This window comes from Panulirus ornatus, chromosome 19 (genome assembly GCF_036320965.1).
Source record: "Panulirus ornatus isolate Po-2019 chromosome 19, ASM3632096v1, whole genome shotgun sequence".
NCBI lineage: Eukaryota > Metazoa > Arthropoda > Malacostraca > Decapoda > Palinuridae > Panulirus > Panulirus ornatus.
Window position 1 is genome coordinate 16,364,454 of NC_092242.1, and position 14,045 is coordinate 16,378,498.

The following is a 14,045-nucleotide window of genomic DNA, read 5'->3' on the forward strand; positions in this document are numbered from 1 at the left end:
CACGGTACGTACCTACCAAATTTCAAGACAGTCGCTCCCCAGAACAAGCAATGGTTCAAACCTTCATTTTTCTGTGGGGTGGAAGATGAAGGAAGAGGTGCGAAACAAGGCGCAAACAATATGTCTCCCCTTCGTAAGGCAGGAGACACACTGATCTGCTTAGGAAAGGTCGGTGTCCTATGATACTGCGTGGCTCATGGGTGGGCAACACTGCGGGTATATAAGCGACAGGTTCCGCCGGCTGCGTCTCAGCCTTCAACTTGACCTCCAGGCAGGATGCTTTTCCTGGTAAGTGATGGGAATGCGTTGTTATAATGGCCTCTATTTGCGTGGTGGCCTTTTGTTATAATGGCCTAATGTCATGCTTGTGATTAAGTGTCGTTCCTGTGGCCTTGTGTTGTGGTGAAGGTCCAGTGTTGTTCTTATGATAGTGTTGTTGCTACGGCACTAGTGTTGCTGTTGTGAATATCGTGATTATCGTGATGTTGTTGTGGCCCAGTGTTATTGTTGTGGCCCAGTGTTGTTATCAAGGTCCAGTTTTGTTGTTGTTGTGATCAGGTGTTGTTGTTATGGCCCAGTGTTGCTGTTGTGACGTGTTATTGTATTTCAGTGTTATTACTGTGGCCAAGCGTTGTTGTTATTGTTGTTGTGCCTCAGTGTGATTTTGTTGCCAAAGGTTGTTGTTGTGGCCAAGTGTTGTTGTTGCATCCAAGTGTTGTTCTGTGGCCCAGTGTTGTTGCGTCCCACTGTCATTGTGGCGTATGTTGTTGTTGTGGCGCAGTGCTAATGTTGAAGTGTCCCAGTGTTGTTGTTGTGGTAAGGTTTGTTGCTGTTGTGGTCCATTTGGTGCTTGTGATTCACTATTTTTGGTGGTCCAGTGTTGAAGTTATTGTGTCAAAGTGGTGTTGCTCTGTCCCACTGTTGCTGTTGTAATTAAAAGCTCCCACTGTGACCCATTATTGTTATTGTTGTTGTTGTTGTTGTTGTTGTTGTTGTTGTTGTTGTGGCCCAGCGTTGTTGTTTAGGTGGCCAGGGAGTGTTGTGTTGTCGTTTGTGGCCCAAGGCTTGGTGTATTCCATATTTTTTGTTGTGGCCTAATGTTATTGTTTTGGCTCAGTGTTATTGCTTTGGTCTAATGTTGTTGTTGTGATCCAGTGTTGTTGTTGGTGTGGCCCAGTGCTATCACAGCCTTGTGCTGCTGTGGCCTAGTATCACTATGCCTCGGAGTGTCGGTGTGGCTCAGTCTCACTATACCTCAGAGTGTTGGTGTGGCCCAGTCTCACTATACCTCAGAGTGTCGGTGTGGCCAAGGATTCAAAAACGTTTGTAGTGTCTTTTCTTGAGTGTTCCTATGACTTTGATGTTCCTGTCTTTGTATATGCGACTACGTCTTGAGGTAGGTGGCTCTTAAGATACTGTGTCTCGGTGTCGTTGTGGTCTAGTGTTGCTGCTGCTGTCACGTGCAGCCGTGATCTAGTGTTGCTGTTTTCGTTTTTCTGTACAGCTATGACCTAGTTTTGTTGTTGTGTGCAGATGTGATCGATCGGTGTTGTGGTCTGTTCGTGTGGTCATGGATTAGAAGTTTCCACGGTTATCAGAGTGCCTTAGAAAGGAAGACTGCACACACACACACACACACACACACACACACACACACACACACACACACACACACACACATCACATAAGGCAAAAAATATAACTTACTAGACAAATTCTCATATGCAACGCTATGTGCATCCCCCGAATAGGGATACGTGTTTAGCTTGACCTTCGTCAGGGAGAGCTGAAAGGGCTGCCTAGCAGCCGGTTAACGGATTGGTGGCGTAGATATCCCCGAGTTCAATGACATTCACTCTAGAACCTTATGTTGCTGTAGGGTCAGTGGACAGACCCCGTGTCGGTTTTCCGTCACTGACTGTTTAGAATTATATCTTGTCTTGTGGGATTGTATCTAATGTGTCTCATGTATCATCTATGATGAGAAGAGTTAAGATAACTTATCTACTGCTTCTTATGTATCAGTTATGATGGCAAAGGTTAAGATATCTTATCCAATGTTTCTTACGTATCACATATGATGAAAACGGTTAATACTACTGAAAAGGTTTTAACGTTGAGATAACTTTAAAGCGACAAAACCTTCACTTTAATGCCTTTCCTCTTTCGTCAGATTCACTAAGCATCTGTATAATTCAATACCATACCAGATGCATTTGAATGTGAGACGAGACTGCCGAAAACTAAATGCATGTATGTGTTGGGTGAAATGAGGCTCAAGCTTTTTCACTGTTGAAGTTTCCAGATCCCTTAAGAATGTGGCGCCATACATATATCACATGATTTTACATAGTTATCTTATTTCCATGGGGGTGTTTCAGCAATCTCCGATCTCATCCACGCGATTATTACATCGAACAACTAGCAGAACCAGTGATCCCAAAGCGCCGACCAGCGAGCGGGTGAGGGGTTCCAGCCACAACCCACCCAAGCAGTGCTCCACAGCGGCCTGCCTGCCTGCCTGCCAACTCCGCCGGTCACCACCCACAACCAACCCTCTTGGCCAACCCGGCTTTACCCGTTCACCTGACGGGTACCTGGCCGGGAGTTGGACGGCAGCGCATCTTCCTTTGTTGCATATGTTTCTATGTACTGCCTTTCCGGATGAGCTGGAGTCACAAGGCTTCATAACGAGTGTAGAGTAATTGACACACACTGTGTGCTCATCATCAGAAGCCGTAGTGTTGATGATAACATTCGAGCTACTTTATAAGACAAACTGGAAACTCGAGGGTGAAGGAATGCGAAAATCCGGGTCCCAGAGCCTCGTAACCTTCAGAGAGACGTGGCCAGATCATTATGTTGCTTTACCATGAGCTTCCCCTACCATCCTTCATGTATCGGATGACAGCGACCTGGCTGCTCACCACATCCCTGCACTGGAATAGCTTTTTCTTACCTAACGTCGCCAGATCAGCAGGACTTTTTTCTGTCATCCTTAGTTCTTCGAGGCTTCAGCTTTCGTGAGATACATCGTAGGGCAGAGAGCGAGTAGTCATAAATGATCGTATATGATTCAAGTGATTGATAGTAAAAAAAGAAAAGAAAATGGTTTATCTTGTCTGTAATCAATAGTGGGATGAATGTCGTTTTATCAAAACACAAGTGAATATATTTGTATTTTCTCTGCTTCTTCGTTCGTTCATCACTTTTTATTCAAATCCTTGAAGAATTCTGTTCTTTTTCGAGAAATATACTATTTTATGAATATGCAATGAGTATACTGGACCTTTTATGCTTCCTTAAAGTTATCAGACACATCTTTGTGGATAACATCAGCTTCATATCGTGCTATCTCATTGCCATGGAACGATGTGATTAGTTATCCAGGAAAACTTTCCTTGAAATACAGAAAGAAACATGTAAATATGTGGATCAGGGTCAGAAAATATATGTATTTCTAAAACTATAATAAAAAAATGAAGTGGAGGTTTAGTTAAAGATTAAAAACTGAGTCACGAGGTCAAGCAGCATTTCTATCATTCCCATCAAATGGAGAGAAAATAAAGATAAAGAAAAAGTCTTGACTGGGAAAAAATCTTTTCTGAGAATTCAGGAAATAACTCCACTTGTGTTTCATCACGTAATGGATAAGGAGCGGACCAACACCCTACGTAGAAAAACCAGGAGACAAATCATTGACAAAGGAGACGAAGGCGAAGACAAAACTGTGTATAGCAAACATCATAACTACGCTAAGATTACTTAGCACACACTAGACCAAACCCTACAAGAACGACGAGTGTGGAACGAACCCAAGGGTTCCCTCAGGCTCAGGCTGGGGTCAGTGCACCTCAGACGTTAGCGTCGCCGTCCTGTTTGTTGGACTGGCCTCGCCTTGTACCCCGGGCATCAACATGTTTGACGTGAATACTCGGCATTTCCTCCATACTACGATACGATTACTCATATTCTCCCTTGTAAATGTAAATATATTGGACCTTTAGTATATCAAACACGAAGTGATGGCTTTAGCAGTTGTTCATTCTCACCAGTGTTTCTGTGAGTTTTTTTTTTATTTTTATTAAAAATATTCTCCCCGGAGTGCCACTTGTCTCTTGGTTGATTCTTGAGTTGTGAATCATTGAAAAATATATTCTACTAGAGAGGATCGGTTATATGACCATACACTCCGTTGCTATGGTCTGTAGTAGGTAGGATTCCTAAGGTTCAAACGCCCTCTATTAACCCCGGCAATGCTCTACAGGTGGTATTGGCTCTGGTGGTAGGGAGCTCAGTGGCTTTCCCAAGTTCGCCGCTACGTTACGCTTTCAACGTCCCGACGCAGCTGGGAGGGGAGAATAAAGAATGGTAAGTGTCTCCAGTCACTCACAGACATAATGGGTGGGTGTGTCGGCCAGGCCAATACTCGGCAATGATAATGGTAAGTCTTCCTTACAAACACACACACACACACACACACACACACACACACACACACACACACACCAAGCACTGCACTGGTGATTTTCCAGCTTCGCACACAACGGTCACAAATCCGCCAGCTTACATTCAGGATCTGGTCACACGACCAACTGACATACAGCATTAATGGATCTTCTCAAACCATAAACAGCACAGGTGAGTTCTAAGCTCACTTATTATCCCTTCGTCCTACACAATAATCCAAGATCACAAGCAAAACTATAGCAAGTTTCTCCAGCCCACATACACTAATACGTTCCCACAGCCTGCCAAGTTCCCTAACACACAGCTTAAGTGGAACCTCCTGAGTTCTTCAGCACAAGCAACACTCCTGAGGACCTATTTTCCCACAGAGCATTATCGAATTCCTCATTCCACTCACGCACCCAATTCTGGGATTTATTCCTGAAGTGATAGAATATGCTATTAGAAACATAAATGGATATCATAATTGTATGGAGTAGATAATCTATAAAGATCCCGGATAATCTTGATACCGGTAAATTATCTTAAGGTTTTGCATTATCCGAGTCATGTGGTGTTGTTCTGTACTTTTCCTTTGAGGGTTTTAACCTTCTGGAATACAAGCTGAAGTTAATGATTATCTACTATTATTGACTAACGTCTCGGTCTTCCGGCAGGGTCCAGTTTGTTGACAGGGCGAGACCCGGTTACCTCTTCGGGTACGAATTCCCGGGGCGGTTCCACTACGAGTCCAAGGACGAGAAGGAGACTGTCAGGGGACTCTTCCAGTACCACGATCCCAATGGTAATGATCCCTTCCGTCTCTCCATTCTTCGTCTATCCTCTTTATCTAGTTTGTATTTCAGCTTTCACCTTATTTCGCATTCTACTGTTTGAGTTCCATTATTTTAATGTTTTCTTGCACTACATTTCTATCAATTCCTATTGTTTTTCAACCACCAGTTTTGCCTCTTGACAACTGTCTTCTCAGTACCTTTACCCACACTTTCATTCTGTCGCCTCTTTATTCTGTTCTCAATCTGTGACATCCCTGTTTCTCTCGCTCCTCTGAGACTCTTCTTTTACATCTTTCCACCCTGGACTTTTCTATTCCTGCTTTCCCTCTCTGACTGCTCTGCTACTTCCCTCATTCCTTTCATTTACTCGTTTTGTTGATTATGGCCTGATATCTGTTTCGTTCTGCATCCTCCTCTCTTCAATGTTCGTGATTTTCTATCCTATAGTTGCTCATTTTTTCCTCCTTCACCTCTCATATTTTAGCCTCTTGATGATAATTCACCTCCTCTTCTTCTCTCGTTCTGTGCCGCTTGTCCCCTGTCAAATTCTTCTCCTCCTCCTCCTCCTCCTTGCATCAATCCTTTCTGTCGATGACATGATATCCTAATGGTTAATTGATACAGGAAGGTTGATCTTTATGTCGAGAACTGATGGATCATCTTTTTGTTTCCGTCTATATGTCTTATCATCTACTTGTTATTACCTCTTTTTGCATTCCGAGAGGGAACTTTGCACTTATGGTACTACGCTTAATGGAATCACCTATCTATGATTATATATTCATTTAGTACGGTTAGGGAGTTTAACACTCGTGTGGCCCAATCTTTTGAACTTTCTTTTCTTTCATGCAAAGTCGTATATTTTCTGGTCATTCTTCCTATTTCATCACAGTTTATTCCATTCATACAATACTCTTATACTATAAAAGTGCTTCTTTACATCTTTTTTTTTTAACAAATTTCTAGTTTAGCATCATGTTATGATTTTTGTTGCATCTTTGCACGTTTCGAAGAACTTGTGAGGCCTTTGTGCAGAGATTAATAAAGATATTAAGCGAAGTGACTAAGGTGACAATAAATGAAATAAGAGAAATGGGCGAGGAGCAGAAGGTATTTAGAGAAGTGTTATTTACATGTACGAGTGAACTGTGTGGTAGGTGGAAGGCAGGATGTGGGCGTATGAGAAAGGGTATTCAGTTGTGAGAAGGAGGTTAAGGTGCAGGTAAATTAAAAAAAAAAAAAAGAATGCATGCGCGTTACGTGTAGAAAAAGAGTGCGAGTGAGTGGGAGGTGTACATGAGGAAGCGGCAGAAAGTCAAGAGAAAAGGTGCCGGAACTTCACAGAGGAAAAATGAGAGATGGGATAAGGGTGTGTCGGTAAGCTTTAAAAAGGATTAGAAAACGTTCTTGGAGCAGATGAACAGTGTAAGAATCAGAAGAGAACAAATGGGAGCTGTTCTGTGTTGAGTAGACAGGGAAGTGCTAAAGGGCAAAGAAAAGGCGAAGAGGAAGTGGAAGTGAGTATTTTGAAGGACTGCTGAATGCTGTAGATGACAGAGCGGCATATGTAAGATGTTTTGGACAAGGTGGTATAAGGATCTAAAGAGTCATGACAAACGGTGTGATGATATGTGGCAAAGTGGTTAGAGTAGATGGGATTGCAGTTGATTCTGTCATGAAATGGGATGAAAGTGCTGTTCGTGGATTCATCGGGGTTTCCAGTGGATATATGGAAAAATAGATCTCCTGACCTAGTAAAATGTATGGGAGAGTGGTGACTGAAATCATGGTGGCATGCAGAGAGCATAAGATTGGAGAGAAATAATGTGGTTTTAGGAAAGATATAAAGTTTGTGGTCGAGGTTATTGCTTAAAAGATTGACATGAGAAATATTTGGAGATAGAGAGGAATTTGTATGTGGTAGATACTAACATGGAGAAAGCATATAATAGGGATGAGAAAGAGGTCTTGTGTGCTGCGAATACATGGTGTGGGATGAGAGCTACCAGATGTAATGAGGGGTTTTCGTCGGGAGAAGGGTGAGTGGTTCCTGATGAAGCGGGTCAGCATTTTTGTTAGAGTCAAGGGTGTATGCTGTCCCCTTGACTGTTTATACTGTTCATAGACTAGGATGTGAGGGAGGTAAATGCCTTGGTCTTGGAGAGAGGAGCAGGTCTACGATGTGATAAGGGTGTTGCATGGGAGGTGAGTCATCGCTGTTTGCAGATGAGACAGTTCTAGTGAAAGACCACGAAACGAATCCCATTATTCAGTAGATTTACATCTCCGTACTTAGGCTGTGGATTTATGAACAGAAATCTTGTAGGTGATGTTAGATACTAGTTTCATTCAGGCTCGATATTGGACTCTAGTATCCTCTCACCAATGTCATCTTTTACTGAGATTTCTATGCATGCTTCAAACTTTCCCCTCTGCTCTGTTTCATGTTAATCTAGTCACGTCATCCAGTATAAAGAAGTCTCCGAAACAAACTCCGTCAGTTACATCTTCAAGTTCTCTACAACTTTCATCTTGATACCAAAATTTATGAATCTACGGTATCATATCACACTCGTCTTGAAAATATTCAAAGCAAATTCTGTTGCTATAATTCGAGACCCATATTTCCTGATAACCAGGTTTTCTAATGGGTCATATTTCTTCAAAACCTCCTCAAATTCCCCCATTTCTGCATTATCCATAAATCCCAGCTTTAATATCTTTATTCCAAGCCAGATAACGCTCTGGTCCCAATCATCTTTTGCCTGTCACACAGACACACTCCAAATGTGGAACTAGGTCTATCAGAATTCTTAATTTTCTCTTTCTTTCTTTTGTTCTCTTCTGTATTTCCCCGTCACTTCCCCGTATTTTCACAACCAGCCTTTGAAAAGTAAGACATCCTTTCCACGTGAGCTTTTCCTAGGCCTGCTTCAATCAGTTAGTTGGGATCTAGTTTATATACTGCCATGCTTGAGAATCGTACCTCTTCATATGTTTTTTTCAACCATTTGCGTCTTTAGTGACTCTCTCTCTCTCTCTCTCTCTCTCTCTCTCTCTCTCTCTCTCTCTCTCTCTCTCTCTCTCTCTCTCTCTCTCTCTTATCGCAGTTTCCCTTATCGAACATGCGGAGATACACCCAATATTCTTCTAACTAATGACGAAATCACTCTAGTCTGAACTCTAAGTGCCCTCAGGTATCATCCGTCATCGCTTCTTATGTTCCTTCCACCCTCCGGCTATGTAGCATGGAGGTGTCTCTCACAGTCAGTAACCTCATACACACAGGGGCAGACTTAAGTGTCTGTGCTAACCTATCTTCAGAAGGAGAAAGGAAGCCTATACTCTGACTTAAGTCAGTGTTGGCACTCACCATTTAGTTAATATCATGTGTATTTGTCTCGTTCTACTAAGCTCAGATCAGAGCACAGGCTAATACCATATTGTCCCACAGGTGACCCTGTTGTCTGGGAGTACTTGAGTGACCCCATCGCTGGCTTCACCGCCGATGTCCACACGCTCTCCGACTTGGATAAGGTGAGGGACTGAGGTCAGAATGGTCACAAGGCAGAGTTCAGTCTACCATGGAGATGGCATGATCATGAACCTATCATTCTACAGTATATATGATAATGATGATGTTAATAATGATAAGTGATAATATTGAAACTTCTACTACTACAATAATAATCATAATGATGATAATGATAATCACAATCAAAAGTATGTTTTAAGAGACGTGACTGGCAAGACATTGCTTAACAAAAGGTTCATTAGTAAGTAAATGAGGATAAGGGTCAAGGGGCATTACTGGATTAGGTGCTAATTAACTGGAGATCAAAGGACACGTTGCTGGATGTGAACGTGTTGAGAGGGACGTCATTTGGATTGTCTGACCATTTCTTGGCGGAGGAGAATATGAAAATTTGTTGTGGTTTTAAGAAAAAAAGGGAATGACAAGCGTGTGAAAGACTTGGCAAGAGTGAGCGAGCTTCGAAAAGAGGCCTGAGTGCAGGAATACCACAGGACACTGAGAAAATAATGGCAGAGGTTGAGAGTAAATGAAGGAAGGAAAGTAGAATGGTACTGGGAGGTAATATTTTGGGGGCAGTGTTTACATGTGTGGGTGAAGTTTGTGTCAAGCGAACGGATACTGAATCGCTAGTGAAAGCTAAAAGGGAAGTATGTGGATGGCTACTACATGGAAGGAGTGTAAATGATTGAGAGGAGTACAAGAGAATGTAGCAGGAGGTCAAGACTAAGGCACGAGAGTTGAAGAAATGGGCAAATATGAGGTGGGGTGAGTGTCAGAGAACTTCAGAGAGGATCCAAGTATATTTTGGAAGGAGGTGAATAGTGTAAGGAGACCAAAAAGAACTAGTAGGAATAACAGTAGGAATAGTGGATGGGGAACAACTAAAAGATGAAGAAGATATGCAAAAGAGATGGAGTCACTGTTTTGACGGTCTGCTAAATGTGATAGATGATATAGAGGCGGACGCCTTTTTCTCTGGGTGAAGTAGCGTGTGGAGTGAGTCATGGCGAATGAGATGGTGAAAAGAGAGGAGAAGGTAAAAGCCTTTCTCAAGATAAAGTGTGGCACAGTGTCAGGACTGGATTGGACTGCATTTGAGTTTATCAAAAATAGGGATGACAGTGTTGTTAACTAGTGAATCAGGCTATTCAGCGTTTGTTTGGCCCAAATTGAGTTATCTGAGGAGTAGCAGAAGACACAGAATAGAGTTCTGGTATAATGACAAAGGGGACGGAACTAAGTATTCAGATTACAGAGGCATGAGTTTGTTGAGCATACCCGATAAAGTGTATGGTAAAGTGGCGATTAATAAGGTGTTAGCATGAACCGAGCATCTGACTCATGGTATGAAAAAAGAGAAACGGCCTACCTTGTATGTGGCATTTATGAATTCAAACAAAACGTAAGATAGGACTGACAGAGGTGCCTTGCGGAGGATGCGACGAATATATAGGGTAAGGAAAAAGTTGCTGAATGCTATAACGAGTATTGCCAGGGAGAGTAAGGCATTTGCGCTGGTAGACAGGGAGGAGGATGAGTGGTTCTCGTTAGAGGTGTGTTTGCGTCAAGGATGTGTAATATCACCGTGGCTGCTTCACCTGTTCGAGAGGAGACAGAAAGATCTGAAGGAGTCTCTGGGGTTTCGAGGTTTGAATATTCAGGAGGGCAAAAGGTGTCCACGGGATAGAATGAACTGGATGGACGAGGTACGTGAGAACGACGATTGACAGTGGGTTGAATAAAGCATAAGAAGCTGTTAAGGTAAGGTCTGAAGTAGTGTGTGCGGCAAGGCTGTGGGTGGCAGACTCTGGTATCGTTATATTATACATAACAACTAGCGACTGAAAGTGTGCAAACGAGGCCATTGTTTACATGGTCCTGGTGCTACCGTGTTCAAGAAGAATGGACGAGGTAGGTCCAGGAACAGATGAAAATGGCCCTATTTGCTCACACCTGTTCTGTACCAAATATATATGAGAATACACTGAAAGCCAGAGTACACCATTCGCGGCCAAGTCATGCTAATCATACCATAGTTTCCCCTGACCGTTTTCTCTGGTCTCCCACAGCCCTTTGACAGCTCGTCGCCCACCATATACTACAAAGATCCAGCTCATTTTATTCCATGCACACCTCTCACTCCACCTGAATATTTAGGGCACGGTAGCCCAAAAGTTACGTTCAATCCATCCTTCCATCTCCTTCTTGGCCTCTCCTTTTCCCTAGCTCCTTCCACTTCTAACATAGGTTCTCTAAGTCAGTCTTCTTTCTCTCACCTTCTCCGTATTTCCAAACCACTTCAGCACACCCTTGTCAGTTCTATAAATCAAACTTCTCTTACTACCACATGCCTCGTTCTTACACTGTCATCTCTTACATGGTATACCCTCATCACACCACACATTGCGATCAGAATTCCCTATCCAACACTTCCACCCTCTTCCGTTCTTCTGTATCTAGTGCTCAGGAATCGCATCAGTACAACACTGTCGGGATTGCCATACCTTCTACCCTTCTTTGCCCTAATGGACACATTCCTTAGTGCACCCTGGACCTTAGTCACTTTTCTCTACTATGACGCAACTTAGCAATTGTTGTTCCATCAAAAGCCAGGTCCATTCCCACGGAAACTAATGCACTCCATTTCCTCCATGCTCTCCTCAAACCCATACTCAGTTCGTCCTTTCTCGCTTAATTTGCTACACCAACCCATCTTGATACCGAGTCCTTTGTTTATTCGCATCTTTTTCTCAATGCACCTTGTTGTGTGTATGATCCTGCGGGTACAACATATCCAACCTTTCTCTTTATTAAGTTAGTTATGTGAAGTGTTCGTAATAATTGCATCGTATTCACGAGAAACTATTTCTAGGTCTGATGATGTGTGATGTTATGCCCGAAACTTTACCAACCGAATAATGTTCGTTTATGCTTTGGTGTTACTGTTTCATAGGCAGAAAACCAGGATAATCATTCATACTTATCTATTTATTCATCTATTCTTATTCTTCATCTCTCATGTTCTTGCAGCCACAAGCAGCCGCACCAATCAGCGATGACAGCCAGGCGGTGGAGGTGGGACTCCCTGGTCAGAAGGTTGTGAAATCCCGGGCTGAGCAGGTGGAAGACGCCATCTCACCCCTGCTGAAGCAGGCCGCTGAAGATGGTGAGGTCATACCAGTGGGCAGCTCACCCCATGGCACTCCCATATACGCCGTGTCCCCCGACCTGGCGGCAGAAGCAGGCGGGGTATCGGCCCTTGCCTACCGTCTGGGAGCTATCCCGGTTGCCGCCGTGCACGACGCCCAAGCCAGACCAAATTACGCAGACACCGACACTGCCTACAGCCCAGTCCTGGTGCAGCAGGAGCAGCCGGAGATCACCCTGTACACCCTCGAGGTTCCGATCCAGTAGCAAGTAGTTTTGAACGACATTGTTTTTCCTCGTGCATTCGCAGTCAAGAATGAGCTTCTGTGGGGTGAGGATGACGGCGACAGCTACGTAAGAGTCATGTTCTGGACATATGAGAAGACTACGAAGAATGACTCTGACTGCTGCAGGGAGGACGCGACTCACAGACCAGTACAAGGTGTTCGAGAAAGCAGTTTATCATCATATTCCAGGAATGACAACGTCTTGCAATTTCTTGAGCGTTAAGAAAATAGCAAAGCCTTTCGAAAGTATAGCTGTAGGCATATGGAAAGCTTAGTAGTTTGAGGGGATATATTACCCCATCCAGTACCTCATGGAAATACTCCAGCAAAGTGGGAAATAGATGAAAGCTTTTGTTCTCGTGTGTCATCCTTTTCTAGGGTGGCTGTCATCTATTTCCTATACTCAGCCGATGTTTTATAAACATTGAAATTTCCGTTATAACCATGTCATCAGCATCTCTGGTGTTTTAAACACTCCCTCTGGTACAGCACTGAAATCTTCCCCTAAGACGGTCACTTGGATATCGGCTAAACACTGACCATCTGTGACTGTCAGACACAGAAGAGTGACCTTCACCAATGCTAGCTACTGTTCTGCTGCTAGAGGCAAACTGTGTCCTTGCTAGACCTTAAGGCACTGATGTAAGGTACTGCCTTTATCTGAGAAGAGTGGCTACGATGCATCATAGCCCTCTCCCGAAACATCCCAGTAGTTTGTCCTGTTCTTCCCGTTGCAAAGCTGTCGTATGCATAGTGTCATCATTCGTGAACTTATTTTTTTTTTCCCTCCAGCCTAATGTCATGGGGTCATTACAAACTGAAAGATTATTTCTGACTTACTCTCCCTCTACAGCAAAGCTTACGAGAGGTGGACCCGCGTACCTAATTCTTTTTTAGACAGCTATTCGCACCGGAGCTTTGCTTCGTCGGTAGTTTTAAAAAGCTTTTGCAGAACTGTGGAACCTCTCACACTCGGGCGTGACACATCTTGGTCGTACCGAGCCTGGATTATGAAAGCCGTCATCGTAGATGGATAAAATACGTCCATAACATTAACTAAAGGTGCAATAGACTTAATTCCTTTATTACGAGTAAAGATTTCGTTAAAACGACCTTAAGATTATTTCATTATAGGAGGACTGACAGTTCTGTATTGGCTAAACTTTTTTTTGTATGTATCTTACTCTAGTGTACTTTAATGACAGACTTTACATATCAACGAGATATCTATTCATGTACGACACGACTGTGTTAAACCAGACTTTTAGGTGAGGTTAATAGTATTTCAAACCATTGACATACAGACATGGCTAACTGATTAATTATGTTTTTTGGGCATTTTCAGTTATAGATAGACTTGAATATTTACAATAAAACATGGATTATCAACTCACCTCTTCTTTTACTATACTCCTGCAGTTTCATAGAAATATTGTAAAAATGCTCTATCCTGTAAGCCTTATTCATGCCTTGAAAATGCAACGTAAACTTACGTTTACTTGTGTTTGATTTACTTCTGTACTCCAAGTATCGAATGATTAGAGTACCAGCACATGTCTCAGGTACTCTCACACGTCCTTGGTATTTCTTGACTTGGGGAACATTTGCTCTTAATTTTTTTCCCCCTGTGCTGGATGTTTTTAAGTTCTGGTTCCCCATTGCTGGTGTGTGTGTGTCTGTGTGTCCGTTTCAGAGGCTCTACTGTCTTACGATTCCGCGATGCTGAGGAATCCATTCCGTCATAGCTCTGCTGCCGCATGGCTCTGGGGATGTAGGAAGACGAGGAGAAGGGTTCAAGGTGCAAGAAGCGAGTCCGGGTAGACAGAAATG

General features: G+C 43.1%; 1 protein-coding gene across 1 annotated transcript; it reads left to right on the forward strand.

Annotated features, from left to right (window-relative positions):
• Positions 1-236: 236 nt before the first annotated feature.
• On the forward strand, positions 237-13,608 carry LOC139755415 (uncharacterized). Its single transcript, XM_071673700.1, has 5 exons — positions 237-288; positions 4,268-4,371; positions 5,127-5,254; positions 8,701-8,783; positions 11,812-13,608. Exons 1-5 carry the CDS (start codon positions 277-279, stop codon positions 12,193-12,195), a joined length of 711 nt encoding a protein of 236 aa, XP_071529801.1. The 5' UTR covers positions 237-276; the 3' UTR covers positions 12,196-13,608.
• Positions 13,609-14,045: the final 437 nt, after the last annotated feature.

Bases quoted from the DNA above. Each gene is read 5' to 3' on its own strand.
- LOC139755415 (XM_071673700.1), top strand. The intron at 4,372-5,126 runs GTAAGTGTCTCC...GTCTTCCGGCAG, and splicing joins GGAGGGGAGAATAAAGAATG to GGTCCAGTTTGTTGACAGGG. The intron at 8,784-11,811 runs GTGAGGGACTGA...ATGTTCTTGCAG, and splicing joins CGCTCTCCGACTTGGATAAG to CCACAAGCAGCCGCACCAAT.